The sequence below is a fragment of the Dromiciops gliroides genome, chromosome 5 (assembly GCF_019393635.1).
Source record: "Dromiciops gliroides isolate mDroGli1 chromosome 5, mDroGli1.pri, whole genome shotgun sequence".
NCBI lineage: Eukaryota > Metazoa > Chordata > Mammalia > Microbiotheria > Microbiotheriidae > Dromiciops > Dromiciops gliroides.
This window is the reverse complement of record NC_057865.1, coordinates 213829637-213845840: the sequence shown is the minus strand read 5'-3', so window position 1 is coordinate 213845840 and position 16204 is coordinate 213829637. Positions and strand designations below refer to the sequence as shown.

At 41.6% G+C, this 16204-nt stretch overlaps 1 protein-coding gene across 1 annotated transcript in view; it reads left to right on the top strand.

Moving 5' to 3' along the window:
• Positions 1-8323, top strand: part of VDR (vitamin D receptor) — a 91798-nt gene extending 83475 nt beyond the window's left edge. The window contains exons 9-11 of the mRNA XM_043968465.1: positions 7103-7254; positions 7417-7533; positions 7915-8323. Coding sequence (XP_043824400.1) covers positions 7103-7254; positions 7417-7533; positions 7915-8174 — 529 coding nt within the window. The 3' untranslated portion in view covers positions 8175-8323. The remainder of the gene's footprint in view (positions 1-7102; positions 7255-7416; positions 7534-7914) is intronic.
• Positions 8324-16204: the final 7881 nt, after the last annotated feature.

Sequence of the window (16204 nt, the reverse complement as noted above, 5' to 3'; positions counted from 1 at the left end):
GAGGGACCAACCAGGCCCATTCTTTACATTTGTAAAATTCTTTCAGTTCCTAAGATTTCAGGCAAGCTAATAGAACCTGGTCTCCCTCTTCTCCTGAAATCTTTCTTACTTTCCTTTCATTTCTCTTTCCTCTCCTTTGTCACTACTCCTTTACTTCCCAGCAGGGGTGTTTGGATTCTCCTCATCTTAAATCGTATTCATAGAAAAATTTTGTTCAAATCACAGGCAGCACTAGCCTCATTGTACTACATTTCTGGTCAGGCCATATCTAGAGCAAAGCTTCTTAAACTGTGGGTTGTGATGCCATATGGGATCATGTAACTGAATGTGGGGGTCTCAAAAAATGTGGCAACAGTAAAAGGCTATGTATACTTATTTTATATATCTATATACCTGGAGTCACATGAAAATTTCTTAGGCAAAAAGGGCTCATGAGTGGAAAAAGTTTAAGAAGTCCTGACCTAGAGCACATTTTGAACAATACTGACACACTAGAACTTATCTTCTGAGGAGAAACTAAATGATAGGCATCTAGAAACCACAAAATATGATGCAAAGTCAAAGGTACTGGAGATAAATTAGCCTAGAGTAGATAAGATTCCAGAGGAAGGGAGCAGCATTTGGGAATATATCATTAAATAGTTTAAGAAGTATCAGGGGAATTGGGACTGTTATAGAAGACTTTCTATAAGTCCTTTTGGAGACTATGAGTTTTGTTATTTATAACCACAAACTAATTACTATCCTTAGGACTAACAATCTCCTTCCACCTGTTTGTCTTCCCATTCTTTTGTTGTTGTTGTTGTTGTTGTTGTTTTGGTTTGGGGTTTTGGGTTTTTTGTTTGTTTGTTTGTTTGTTTTTTGGTGAGGCAATTGGGGTTAAGTGACTTGCCCAGGGTCACATAGCTAGTCAGTTGTCAAGTGTCTGAGGCCGCATTTGAACTCAGGTCCTCCTGACTCCAGGGCTGGTGCTCCATATACTGCACCACCTAGCTGCCCCTGTCTTCCCATTCTTGCACTAATCAATTACTAGCTACACAGAAACATGGTATTTCTAGCTCTCACCTCCTGTTCTCTCATGCTATTCCACTCATTCCTATCTCACCAATGCCCTACTCTAACACTACCCACCTTTTCCACTGTACCATCTGGAATTCTGGTTCCAAGGTGAACAAACTTCCTTTCAGTTTAGAAAATTTTCTCTTACATTCTTGAGATTTGACATCTGGTCGATGACACGGAATCACCAACCATCCTCTCCAGTACTGGCTATACCCTCACTCACATACCTCCAGACCTCCTCCCCACCAACCCCATAAATATACTGTTCCTGGTGGTGATGGGGAATGAAATTGGAATACTCCTGACTCTCCACTGCCTCTTCCAGATTTCCTTTTTACTACCATCACTCAATAACTTCTCCTTTGAAGTTCACTATTAAAATTTTTCATCCAATCTAGATCATAGCAAATGTTGAGTGCTAGCCCAAACCATTCTTCCTCCTTTCTCGAGGAGTTCAGCACCTGGTTCACTTACTTCTGCCCTTATACTTTTGTTGTTGAGTCATTTCAGTCATGTCTGACTCTTCATGACTCCACTTGGGGTCTTCTTGGCAAAGATACTGGAATGGTTTGCCATTTCCTTCTCCAGCTCATTTTACAGATGTGGAAACTGAGGCAAACAGGGCGATGTGACTTGCCAAGGGTCATACAGCTACTAAGTGTCTGAAACTGGATTTGAACTCCGGTCTTCCTAACTCCAGGCCCAGCACTCTATTCACTGTGCCACCTAGCTTCCTCAGTCCTTATACTTGGGAACTTGAACATGTATATTGATGTTCACTCAAATGCTCTAAACTCCCATTTCTTCAGTCTCTTTGAATCCCTTAATCTAGTCCTTTACTCCATATCATTTACATGCAAGAATGAATGGTCACACCCTTAATCTCACCATTACTCATGAGTTAGTTTACTTCCTTAATTAAAAATTCTGACATTCCTGTAAAGTCTATAAATGGCTATCATGTAATCTCTCCCTGTGCCTCACCTCTCCTAAACCTTTGCTTCACCCTCTTCTCAACCTCTAACCCCTCCACCCTTCAGTTTTTCCTCCGGCCATTATTCCAGTTCTGACTTTACTCTTTAATCTCAACCTTATAGTTAGCCAATTCAACATGATATTGTCCTCAACTCTCATATTCCTCATCCCCTTCTCCTACCCTGATCATTCCTTGCCAAATCTCAACCCTAGATTGCTCTTCTTCCACATGCTTCCAATCAGAGCTAGAAAGCCATGCTGATTAGGTATAGTCATGATAACTAACTTTAACTGGGCCCTCACTAGAACAAGGCAATTTGACTCTCTACAGAAGCTATTTCAGGCTTTCTCTTTTCTCCTCAAGCCTCCCATACCTCTTTCTCCCCACCCCTCTTCCCCTTTCAGCTGAGGGCCTTCTTTTTTACTTTACAGATAAAACTGAGAGCCTTCAACAAGAGATCCCTCCTTTTCTCTCTTCTTCATATCAAAACCCCTTGATATCATCCCATACTCTCCTCATACCCCCCAGCCTATGAATGGGGTGACTCTTTTCTTTCCCCAAGTCAACCAATCTACATGTACCCTTGGCACCATACTCTTCCAATCTTTTCTAGCTTATTACATCTTCAGTTCAAACCCCTTCTCTCCAACCTTCAGCCCCTCCCAGTATAATGGTTCCTTCCCCACTGCCTTCAAAAATACCCAATTCTCTCTCATCCTTAAAAAACTTTCACTTAAGCCCTGCCATCCCCTTAAAATATTATCCTCTATTTCTCCTCTCAGCCAAAGTCTTTGAAAAAAATGCCTACATTCATTACTTTCATTTATTCTCTTCTTACTCCTCAACCTTTAGCAATCTAACTTCCTACCTGATCACTCAACTGAAACTGCTCTTTCCAAAGGTTCCAAGGATCCCTTAAATGCCAGATCTGGTTGTCTTTCTCAACTTTTCATCCTTCTTGACATGTGTTCTCATTTGACACTGTTGACTACCTGGATAGTCTGGGTTTTTGTGACACTCCTCTCTCTTGGGTCTCCTCCTATCTGTATGACTATTCCATCTGTTTCCTTTGCTGGCTCATCATCTATATTGTGTCTCCTAACTATGGGTATTTCCTTGTCTTGGTCCCATTTTCCCCCCTCTCTTTATACTCAATTTCTTGTTGGCTTAATTAACAATCTCCTTAGAAATTGCATATTTGTTCATAAATGTGTTGAAATAGGTGTACATGTGTATACATATTTGAATATATGTGTGTAGATTTTATATATATATATATATATATATATATATATATATATATATATATACACATACATATATATACACCACCAGCCTCAATCTTCTTCCTGAACTTCATTTTCAGATCACCTTAAATTCAACATGTCTAAAACATTCATTATCTTTCCCCCTTCTATCAAAGGCATCACTATTGCTCTGGGTTATAACCTCAGTTTTATCCTTTCCTCTTCATTCTCCTTCACCCCACATATCTTTTTGGGGGGGAGGGGGCAATGGGGGTTAAGTGACTTGCCCAAGGTCACACAGGTAGTAAGTGTCAAGTGTCTGAGGCCGGATTTGAACTCAGGAACTCCTGAATCCAGGGCCAGTGCTTTATCCGCTGCGCCACCTAGTCGCCCCTGCCCCACATATCTTAATAGCTTCTAAGTCTTGACATTTCTACCTCCTCATCATCTCTTATATCCACTGCCTTCTCTTTACTTGTACAGATATTACTTTCTTTCAGTTCTTTGTCACTTCTCATCCAGACTATTGTAACAACATCCAAACTGGTCTCCCTTCTTCAAGTCTCTCCACAGTCCAGTCCATCCCTCATAACTGCTACCAAAGTTCTTTTCCTTAAATGCAAATGTCACCATGTGGCACCCCTACTCAAACACCTCCATATTACCTCAAGGATAAAATTAAACTCATCTTTTGAGCTTTTAAATCCCTTCACAGCCTGGTCCCAAACTCACTGGACATTATTCTCCCTCCAAATATCTGAGTTCTAGTCAAACTGACCTTCTCTATGTTCCTAACCTGTGACACTCTGCCCTCTCTATACCTTTGCACTGGCTGTCCCCTATGCCTGGAACACATTCCCTTCACACCTGAGCTTCATAGAATCCCTCTTCAAAACTCAGATTAAACAAGACCTTTGTCATGAAACCTTTCCTGATCCCCACAAATGATTATGCCTTCCCTTCCAAACTACCTTTTGTCAAATTACTTTATATTTATTTGTAATTATTCTCTTTATTACGTAGTCTGCCCAGACTGTACTTATCAACCAACATTTGTTATTTCTCCCATGTTGAAAGCAGGAATTTGTTTCATTCTTTGTATTTTTATCCCTAGCACCTAACCTACCCTAGGACCTGACATATAATAGGTACTTAATATATGCTGATTGCTGAATTGACTAAAAATTTATATTTGCTCTTTGTTGCTCTAGGTAGAAAACCTCTGCTTCTCTGACTAGCAGCAAGGGATATAGATGGGTGCTAGACTTAGAGTCAAGGGGCAGGGGATAAAGCACTGGCCCTGGATTCAGGAGGACCTGAGTTCAAATCCAACCTCAGACACTTGACACTTACTAGCTCTGTGATTCTGGGCAAGAAGTCACTTAACCCTCATTGCCCCACAAAAAAACCTACAAACAAACAAACAAAAAAACATACATAGGTTCAGATCCCACCTCTGATATTACTAGTGATGTGGCAAAGGGCAAGTCAGTTAACCTCTCTGAGACAGAATTACCTCTTCTATGGGGATAATACTGCCTATAATACCTACCCTAGAGGATTAATATGAGGCTCAAATGAGATTATTATATGTGTATATTCTTATTATATGTATATATACATACAGGATGGCCCAAAAATCACAAAGGGGTTTCAATATTTAATATACTCCTTTATTTTTTGTTTTTAATTTACAATACCATAGCATCATATGCAGTATATATAGGAAATGAATTTGCATTATGTGTGAAAAACTGAATCTCATAAATGGCAAAAATAAAGAAAAACTAATTTTCAAAAAGTTATTAAAACATCATGACTTTTGACCCACCCTGTATATAAAAATATTAGATAGATCACTCAAACCTGGGACCAATTAGTCTAATTCCAAGTTGCCTGGAGTGAGGAAGATTCATCTTCCTGAGTTTTAATTTAGCCTCAGACACTTACTAGCTGTGTGACCCTGGGCAAGTCATTTCACCCTGTTTGCCTCAGTTTCCTCATCTGTAAAATGAGCTGGAGAAGAAAGTGGCAAACCACTCCACTATCCCTACCAAGAAAACCCCAAGTGGGGTCAGAAAAAGATCGACATGACCGAAACAATTGAATGACACCAAATGCCAGGTTATCTAATGTAGTCCTTGGTCCCAAAGCCAACTTACTTTGATCAGAAGATTTGACCTGTCTTATATTTTTATTTTAGAAAATTCTCTCTCTCTCTCTCTCTCTCTCTCTCTCTCTCTCTCTCTCTCTCTCTCACACACACACACACACACCACACACACACACACATACACACACACACCCCTGATCTAGTTGTGATGGTATGGGCCTTGAATGATGGCTAGGATTTCTGCCAGTACGGAAAGAAAGAGGGTATCTCAATCTTAGAGGATCCTGTGAAATGAAGTGATTGGACTTAGATGATCTCTGAGAAAGCTTCTAACTCTAAATCTCAGATCCTATGATCTGATAAGAGTGAAAACACAGGAGGAAAGTGAGATTTATTCATGGAACAGTGTACCTATAAATGCTCATGTCCACATAAAAGCTTCGTTTGCTTACAAAATTTATAGAAGGACAGATAGAACAGGAAACACAGAACCTAGAGGAGGCTTTTGATCCTACTTATATTGGAAGAAAAAAAGGAAGAAGGCAAGGAAAACAAGGATCCAGAAAATCTGTGTCCCCTGGCTGCCCCAGGCTACTCTCCTGTCAGGTCAAAGCAAATCATTGGCTAAGCACATACCATATTATTTAACATGCTGTTAAATCCATGTCAGCATGCAAAGAAATTCCCTCAACCTCTGACTGCCTGTTACTGTGGTTTCTGCTGTGTCAGGGTTGGCTGGCCAGGCCAGGGAAACTTTAGAGTAGGAAAAATTTAGCGAGACCATTTATTCCAACTGCCTTCCCTTATGTGTGAATCCTTCTACCATATTTTCTGCCCCCACTTTAAAGCCCCATGTTACCACTTGCCTTGATACTTAATTGCAGACCATCTTGGTTTTTTATTACCTAATTTTTTATTATTAGTTTTGTCCTTATATGAGGAAGTATGGTGTGATAGAATACTGAACTGGGAAATAGGATTTTGGCCCCCCAAAAAGAGATATGAGAATACACCTTCTCCCCTATAACTCCCTTTTGAATGTGGGGGTGGGGTGGTCCACAGACATGGAAAATTAGATATAATGTCAGACATTTTTAATACATTGATTGGTTTTGCTGATTTTTTTCTTCCTTAAAAAACCCCAAAACGTTCTTTCTTATAAGGGATGACTTTCTGGGAGAAGAAAAGAGGATAGATGAGGGGGAAATCTAGGCTATGTCAAAACAAAAGATAATAGTAATAACTAATGTTTATATGGTGTTTATTATATGCCAAACACTGTAATGTCAACAAAAAATCTATTTAAAAAAATAAGACCCAGGTTCTAATGCTTGAACCAGTGATAACAACCTGTGTGACCTTGGGAAGATTATTCATCCTCTCCGGCCCCTCGAGTTCCTCATCTGTTAAAACAGTCGCTCTATAATTTACCCCCTATGATCATCGGGAAGATGAAATGAGATATATTGTATATAAGGCTCTTTGTTACTCTGTAAATGAGAATTTTTTCATATTACTTTATTCAGTAGTATTTTCAGCAAATCTGTAAATTCCTTGAACATAGAAGCAATTTTATTTACTTTTTCTGAATGTCCTCACAGTGCTAAGCACAAAGATGTCCTGTGCCTGGTATTGCATCGGTGACCTGTCTTTGTAGTCATGGCCAATACCCCATTCTCATTCTCTACGCCCCCCCCCCCCCAGAGACCTTACTGCTGAGGACCAGATTGTCCTGCTCAAATCAAGTGCCATAGAGGTGATCATGCTCCGTTCCAACCAGTCCTTCACCGTGGATGACATGTCTTGGACCTGTGGCAGCCAAGACTATAAATACCGAGTCAGTGATGTCACCAGAGGTGAGTCCTTTCCACTCCTTCTCTCCCTCCATCCCTCTTAGACCCATAAAAATTGATGGAGGATTGGGAGGGGGTGAGTTGAGGGAAAGAATTCAGCTAGCTTCACGTTGAGGGGGTGAACTCTGAATACTGCCCACAATCCACGGCCTGTCTCCTCTACAGCTGGACACAGCCTGGAGCTAATTGAACCACTCATCAAGTTCCAGGTTGGGTTAAAGAAGCTAAACTTGCATGAAGAAGAACACGTCTTACTCATGGCCATCTGCATTGTGTCACCAGGTATGGGGCCAACAACTGAGGCCGGGAGTCAGGGAGGGCCAAGGAAAATCTTGGTGGGTGGGGAAGAAGGGGCCTATGAGGGAATGTGGCACAAGCTGGGCATGAAGGAGGTGGAGAGATGCCCATGTAATTGGATCCAAATAACGTTGAGAAAGGATAAATGATGTGTTTATTCTCAAACCTAGTCCTGAATAGTCAGGGCTGTGAATGGAAAGGGGTTCCTCCCAAGCCAGCACTTACTCCACAAGTGAATAGTTACCTGCATCTGTAGCCTAGAAAGATGTAATCGAGGGTGGAGGGGGAGTGTCCGAGGAGCCCTGGTGCCTGTGCCGACATGAGGGAGCTCAGAGAATTCATCCCTGCCACTCTTCCCTCCAACAGACCGACCTGGGGTACAGGATGCAGCCCTCATCGAGGCCATCCAAGACCGGCTGTCCAATACATTGCAGACCTACATCCGCTGCCGCCACCCTCCCCCTGGCAGCCACCTGCTCTACGCTAAGATGATCCAGAAGCTAGCCGACCTGCGCAGTCTCAATGAGGAACACTCGAAGCAGTACCGCTGCCTGTCTTTCCAACCAGAGCACAGCATGAAGCTCACTCCCCTCGTGCTCGAGGTGTTCGGCAATGAGATCTCGTGACTCGGGCGGCCAGTGCTAGTACCTGGGTGGGAGGCACCCTCCGAGGGGGTGGTGCGGGTCGGCGCCCAGCTCCTGAGCCCCTCGGTTACTTGCTGCTGAGCAGCACTCCCCACCTCTCTGGAGCTCAGCCTCCCCCTCGCCTTCCTTCCCTTCCCTCCCCCACCCCCCACCCCAGGTCAATCCTTCTCCCATCCAGCCTGTGTGCCAGGGGTTCAGGACTTCTGCCACCCCAATACCCTTCGCAAGGCTTCCCAGCCCCTTTGGACCTCAGTTAAGAGTCACTGTTTATTTAACAAGTGAGGTCAGGAGCCTGAATGTTAAGACTTGGCTTGGGGAACATAGCAGCCAGGGGGTCTTGTGAGATCATGGAAGAGTAACACGTCCACTCTTCAGGGACACCTGAGGCCTAGAGAGCTCCTTCAGCTCCTGCCCCATCTCCAAAGATGAATAATGTGCTTGCACGTATGCACCTCCCTGGCCAGCCTGTGCCCCTTAAGAGCAATAGTAGGTCTGGATTTAGGGTATTCAGGCCAACTAGGAAAGGTGTGGGACATTCAATACAATGGTTTTCCAGGGACTTGGTGATTGTAGGGAAAGTTACCCACCTTCCCAACTTTTCCACTCCTCCCTCCTGGGTCTTCAGTGCCCACACTGCTTCTGTGTTACCATAGTAAGCACTTCCAGAGCCTCTTAGTAAGCAGACCCCTTGTCCTGAGCTGGGCACCCTGTCATCTTCATCTTCATTCATAGAATGGGGGCAACCATTAGGGAGCTCATCTGCTAAGGGGGCTACATGAAAGACAAAAACTATAATGAGGAAAGAAAGATAGGGGAAATTCAGCTCTTGTCTTCTATACCAACTCCCAGGAATGTTGATAGTAAAAGAAGAAGGGGAGGCTACATTCAGCTGGCCTCCTAAGCATTCATGGCCTCTTCTTGGACTTCAGAGGCTGAGCTGGAGTGTGACAGAGCACAGAAAGCCTCTTCAAGTGGAAAGCATCATTCCCCACTTTAAACCCTATCCTTTACCTCCCATCCTAGCAGAAAGATTCCCTGAGGTTCTTCCTCATCCTGTTCCCCATCCCTCCAGCATCTGTTCCTTTCATCCCCTCAGGAAGGTGAGAAACCCTCCTTCCCAGTGAATAAGGACAAAGAACAAAAAGCTCCAGAAGTTGGCCCCTTTCTCAAAACAACTCTATTCCCAGAAGAGATGCCCTTCACTGGCCTATCACCTAAAGACATCTTCTAAGGGTGAACCCCGGAGCCAAACTCACACTCTCCTTCCCATTAGGCTGGAATTCTACCTCGGGTTCCCACCCAAGTAGTGCTAAAAAAATATTCAAAGGGGCCTGGTGCCTCCTCCCCATAGGAGGGAGAGTAAGACTAGAAAACAATAGGCTTGATTTCCTTCTTATTCCCTACCTTGGGCCAAAAAGGAAGGCTAAAATAACCCTCTTCTTCTCTGCATGGGACGGAACCTCAAGTACATTTATGAAGGGTGACAAAATACCAAGCAGAGAGAAAGTGAGATGCCATCATCCAGGTTACTCAGAAATGGGCTCATTCATTGAGAGGTATTGGTGGGGAGGGTGCAGTTGATGTGGAGTAAAGGGTTATTCTGCAGTAGTATCATTCCATAACAGGGGTTCTTAACATTTTTGTGTCATAGACCCCTTTGATAGTCTAGTAAAGCCTCCTCAAAATAATATTTTTAAATACATAAAATAAAATGCATCAGATTACAAAGGAAGCAAATTGTATTAAAATATAGTTGTCAAAATACATATATATATATTTTTTTTTTAATTTCACACACCCCATGTTACAAATCCCTGACCTATATGGATCCCTCAGCATAAGTAGTTACTGGGCCACAGGACATATGTAAATAGGTGATTTATGTTCATGGAAACAATTCTCAATGATGATCAGAGCTCTTCTGAGAGCTCCTGGCAGAGGGACAGCCCTTTTTCTCCTTTTGCTTTCTTTGGTCTTCCTAATATCCCTGACTGGAATCAGAGAATATTAGAGCAAAAGAGACTTTAAAGGTCATCTAGTCCAACTCTCGATGCCTCTTTTTAAAGATGAAGAAACTGAAGGGCAACTAGGTGACGCAGTGCATAGAGCACCGGCCCTGGAGTCAGAAGTGCCTGAGTTCAAATCCGGCCCCAGACACTTGACACTTACTAGCTGTGTGACCCTGGGCAAGTCACTTAACCCCCATTGCCCCACAAAAACAAAACAAAAAAGATGAAGAAACTAAAGCCCAGACTGGCGACTTCCTTAGGGTCACACAATCTGTTGGGACTAAGAACTGAGACCAGGACCCAAGACTGACACACAAACTGTTAGTGAAAGAATTGGGACTAGAAGCCAGGGATTCTCCCTCAGGTAGAAGGTTGGGAAGCCCTGCTCCCCATTGGAAAGAGAGGGCAGACTTTCAAGAACTCCAGATCTTGGCCCCTTTCCTTAAGCCAGCCTCCAGTCTAGTGCTTTTTTCTTCTTTCATTATACTAAACTGCAGTCCAAATATAATCTTTGCTCAATTTGTCCAGTCCCTCCGGGGAGGCCCCATCCAAGTAATCCTTCCTTCTTGGCTGTTTCCCTGTTGTGACAGGGTAGCTCAGTTGATGTCAATGTAAACTGGACTCTGTCTGACCCTGGCTTCCTGGGGCCTCTCTTGCCTGTATGATGCTATTGCCTTATCAATAAAGTGCATTTGGCTTTGTCGTGTCTCCACCTTCCCAGATCTAGCTCTGGCACTGACCCCCATCATGAACTGAAGAGTTCACCCTGGAATGGATACACTGAAAGTATCCTTTACCTGGCCCAGAAGGCCCCTACCTTCCTGATCCACTCTGTTGATATGGACATCAACCCACACCAGACATTCTGGTGGTTTTCAAAGGGGAAGAATCAGCTAACATCCATAGTGTGCTTACTTAATTTTAGAAAAAAGAATAATGAGAAAGTGTGGGCACTAGTCTGGTCCATCCTTCCAGAAGAGGGTACTACGTTAGTTAAGAAGAAACAGGCTGAAATTTTAAAAGGAACTCACAAAAGTTGCCTTGAAATTTTTGGTTAGCACGTATAATGATATCTCTTCGTGGAGGACAGATCTCTTAGTAATGGAGTAAAGTTACATGAGGGCATATTTTAACTCGTTAAGAAAAAATAAACCAATAAATAAAAATGTGCCAAAATGCAATGAGATACCCAGGAGGTAGAGAGTTTGCTATGATTAAAGGTCTTCAAGCAGGGAGTACTTCAAGCACTTATTGGAAGTGGTGGAGATTCCCCTTTTGGATCAAGGTTAAAAAAGATATCTTGGGGCAGCTAGACGGCGCAGTGGTTAAAGCACTGGCCCTGGATTCAGGAGTACCTGAGTTCAAATCCGGCCTCAGGCACTCGACACTAGCTGTGTGACCCTGGGCAAGTCACTTAACTCCCATTGCCTACCAAAAAAAAAAAGATATCTTCTGGGGGCAGCTAGATGACGAAGTGGATAAAGCACCAGCCCTGGATTCAGGAGGACCTGAGTTCAAATTTGGCCTCAGTTACTTGATGCTTACTAGCTGTGTGACCCTGGGTAAGTCACTTAACCTTCATTGCCCTGCCAAAAAAACCCAAACTAAAACAAACAAACAAAAAGGATATCTTCTAATGTCTCAACTCTACACTTCTGTGGATCTAAGAAGCCTAATGACTATATGTAAAGAGTGACAAACAGCAGATTTTGGAGCCAAAAAAAGAATCCATTGATGGTTACTTGAAAGTCATCTTATTATAAGGGACTTTTGAAAAGGATCTTTTGAAAAAAGGAAAGAGAACTCAAGTGACTGGGGAGGGACACTAAATCAAAGAGTAGTAAAGATTCAGGATGTTCTAAGTCGAATTAACAAAATGAATAAATAGAATAAATAAATGTAGCAAATCACCAGGCTGAGTGAACTGAAAGTTCTGAAGGAACTCAAGGATGAAATTGGGGAATTATAACTTGACTTCATAAAAGACCACTGTGGTGGAAGATTGATGGGTCACAAATATGAGATGACAGGGGAACTTCATATCAATGAGACAGCATGGGGTAGTGAATAAGCCACTGGATTTGGAGTCAGAAAGAACTGGGATCAAATCCTGCCTTAGATATTTACTATGTGACCCTAAGCAAGTCATTTAACTTCTTTGGGCATTTATAAAATATGTGGTTTGTACAGCTTCAAGGTCCTTCAAAGCTCTAAATCTACGACTCTATGGACTCTGAACAGCTTTCAGGAGTCTATGATAAATTTTAAAAATCATTAGGGAAAAATGTAACATGGAAAATTGTTTCTCATGAATTGTTTATAGTTCTTTGAGGGAATAAATATGGACAGGAAACTGGTTTAGAGATAGGAAACAATGGATGGGAACATGTGGGCACAGAATCACAGAATAATGCTGTTACCAGGGATCCCAGAGGCCATCTAGTTCATACCATAACTGAACAGTTCTTCCCTTTACATCATCCATTCTCCAGATGAAGATTTCAAGTTCCTGGGAACCCCCTATATCCTAAAATAGCACACTGCACTTTGGAACAGCTCTAAATGCTAAGAAGTCAAAATCTGTCTTTCTGGTACTTCCACCCTTGCTTTGATTTACGGGAACAAGGTTGTTTGTTGTTGTTGTTGTTGTTGTGAGTCACGTCCAACTCTTCATGACCCCATTTGGGGTTTTCTTGGCAAAGATACTGGAGTAGTTTGCCATTCCTTCTCCAGCTCATTTTACAGATAAGGAAACTGAAACAATCAAGTAACTTGCCCAGGGTCATATAGCTAATAAGTGTCTGAAGCCAGATTTGAACTCAGGAAAATGAGTCTTCTGGACTCTAGGTCTGGCACCCTATCCACTAAGCCGCCTAACTGTCTAAACAAGTAAAACTACTTTAATTTCTTTTCCATGTGACAGTCCTTCAAATAATTGATGACTGCTAATGCCTTCCACCATTGTCTTTTCTTCCTCAGAACCATTTTCTTTAACTGATCCTTGTATAGTATGACTTCTGGTCTCATCATCATCGTAGTAAGGAGGTCACAAATTTGAGCTTGTGAATGTGCTTACCTAAAATATAGAGCCCACAACAGGACCAGACAAGATATGTCTAATAAAAGTGAATAGTTGATTAAGTAGATAGTGTTTGAAAATTGGGTTTGGATTTCTGCATCATGACTTAAAAGATAGGAACAACAAGCTACTAGCTAAAGATGACATATACCAAAGAAGCAATCATAAGAATGTATTTCCCTGAAGTCCCAAAAATTTAATTAGAAGATGAAAGGCAAATGATAAAATAAAAATATAATTAGAAGAGCTTTAAAATAAAGAAGAGGGGAGGTGGAAGAAAGATGCTAAAGTAGCAGAAAGGATGGTCAAACTCTATCCCACAACTCCTACACACAGAATTAGAACCAGATTGAGTCTTGATTGGGAAATCCAAGGGAAAAAAATCTCAGTGGATCATTTTCCAGCCCAGAGAAGCATAGGGAGATGAACATCTGTATACACTGGGGAATGGCTCTTGCCAAGGCCCCCCAGAGTGTTCCAATATAGGAAGAAGCTGTGCATCAGAGCAAAAAGAGTTCTTCTATCTAGGGACCTAACCTCAGATAGAGTGCAGGAACAGGTGCCAACTGACATCTCTGTCACCCACTATCCTATTCCAAGTCATAGATCTAGGGTTGACTGAGGAGGAGACTTGTGCCTAGGGGTGGCATTGCCAGCATAGGTGGTGTAATGAACTAAAAGCAAGTTCAAAAGCAAGAAACAGTTATCTGGTTGTGACCTCAGGAATGGAATATGGTATTAATACCAGCCTCCAGTCCAGTCAGAAACTTGCTGTGGAATAACTAGGGCAGGAATCCCATACCAAAGGAAAGCCTGCAGTTCGTCACTGAACAAGGAGAGCTTCCCAGATGGTTGATGGTGGCTGAGTCTAGCTGTTGTCTACTGGAACTCCAATTGAGTGTAATTTATCAGGCATATTGCTCAATCCCAAACCCAGACAGAGCTCAGACAAAGGAGGGACCATTTTGGAAGCACAGTAAGCTTGCAGATCCCCAGCCTGAGCTGTTCCTGAGCTCCTAAAATAACATAACACTCAATTCCCCAAGAATGAATAAGCAGAAGCAACCCAGACTAAAAGCCTACTCTTAACATGGTCTGAAACCAGGAAGTAAAAAACAAGAAACAAAAAACAAAAAACAAAAAACCCTAACTTAAAAAGCTGTTATGATACTCAAAAATATCTACAGGCAAAACCTCAAAGGAAAACATAGCTTGGGTACAAACTCAACTAGAATTCCTGGAAAAGTTGAAGCAAGAATTTTCTAAAGAGTTAAAATTTTTTTAACAAATCAAATGAGAATACTAGGAGAAATATTGGGGGAAAAAATGAGACCAATGGAATGAAGAATTAGAAATAGAATTATCAGTTTAGCACCAGAAGTACAAACTCTGATGCAAAAGAAAAAACCCACTAAAAATTTGAATGGATGAAATAAGAAGTTAATGACTCCATGAGACAATAAGAAATATTAAAACATATGGAAAGGACTCAAAAAAGAGAAGAAAATATCTACTAGCAAAAACAATTGCAGTGGAGAAAAGATTAAGGAGATAATTTAAGAATCACTGTGCTACCTAAAGCCATTACCAAAAGGAGGAGGAGGAAGAGAAGAAAAAGAAGAACCAAGACATCAAATTTTAAGAAATCATAGAAGAAAACTGCCCAGATCTCTTAGAACCAGAAAACAAAGTGGGCAGAGAATCTACCAGTCACCTCCCGAAAGAGACCCCCAAATTAAAATTCTTGGCTACATCATAGCCAAAATGAAAAGCTTCTCAAATAAAAAAAAAATACTACAGCCAGAAAGAAAGAATTCAAATTCTAAGAACTGCAGTCAAGATCACAGTTTAGTAGCTAGCCATAGCTATAAAATTATAATAGATTTATTAACCAAATCTGGATGTACTAGGATATACTCTTACATGAAGCCTTCTGATCGCTCCAGATGAAAGCAATCCCTAGACACTTTGTCTAGATCCCTCTTTGGTCCCAATTACACACTATTTTGTATTTATTTTTGTATATGTTGTATTCTTCACCACCACCACCACTGTCTCCCAATCTTTTCCTTGTGAGAGCCAAGCACGTTAGAGAGGCAATCAGGCAATGTGGATAAAGAGGTGAACTTGGAGTCACAGGGACTGAGCTCAAATCCTAGTTGTGAGACTGGCTACACATATTATGTCAAAGAAAAATTCTGCATTTAGGCATTAGTCTGCCAGAAAAACAATTTATTTTATTATATTAATTCCAAGTAATTTCTGACCTAGAGATAGAAATAGCCAAAACTGACAGAGTTTCTCCATGCCCTCCTCAAGACAATTTTGGGTATCATTTATAGGAATTCTGGGGAAGAAATTTAAGATATCTAACAATAAGTTTCTGGACTAATCAGAAATTGAGCAATCAAGTTTCTATCACATTCTCCCAGGGTCACTCTCTTAAGGAATCCTTGGGGTTCCTCTCAGAGATATAGAAAATGTCAACTGAATAGGAGTCTGTTAAAACAGAATGAAGTATATTTCCCAAGGTGTTTATAGATCCTAGTCTAACCCCTTCAAGGAATGATGAAAGGAGATTGCCCTTAGGTCAATATCTTAATCATTTTATTTTATCTAAACAACCTTCATAACCTAGCCCTCTGCTACTTTCCCAGTTTTCTTACATATTACACCTTACTCTTGGATCTAGTGACACTCCAACCCTCAGAAAATTCCACTTTCTCTGACTTTTCCCTATACCTAGAATACTCCTCTGCTCTGACTACTGACCTCCCTGGCTTCCTTTAAGACTTAACTAAGATCCTATCCTTCTTCTCCAACCCCTCTTAATTCCAGTGCCTTCCTTCTTTTAATTATTTCCTATTTATCCTATATAGAGCTTGCTTTGTATATATTTGTTTGCATGTTGTTTCCCCAATTAG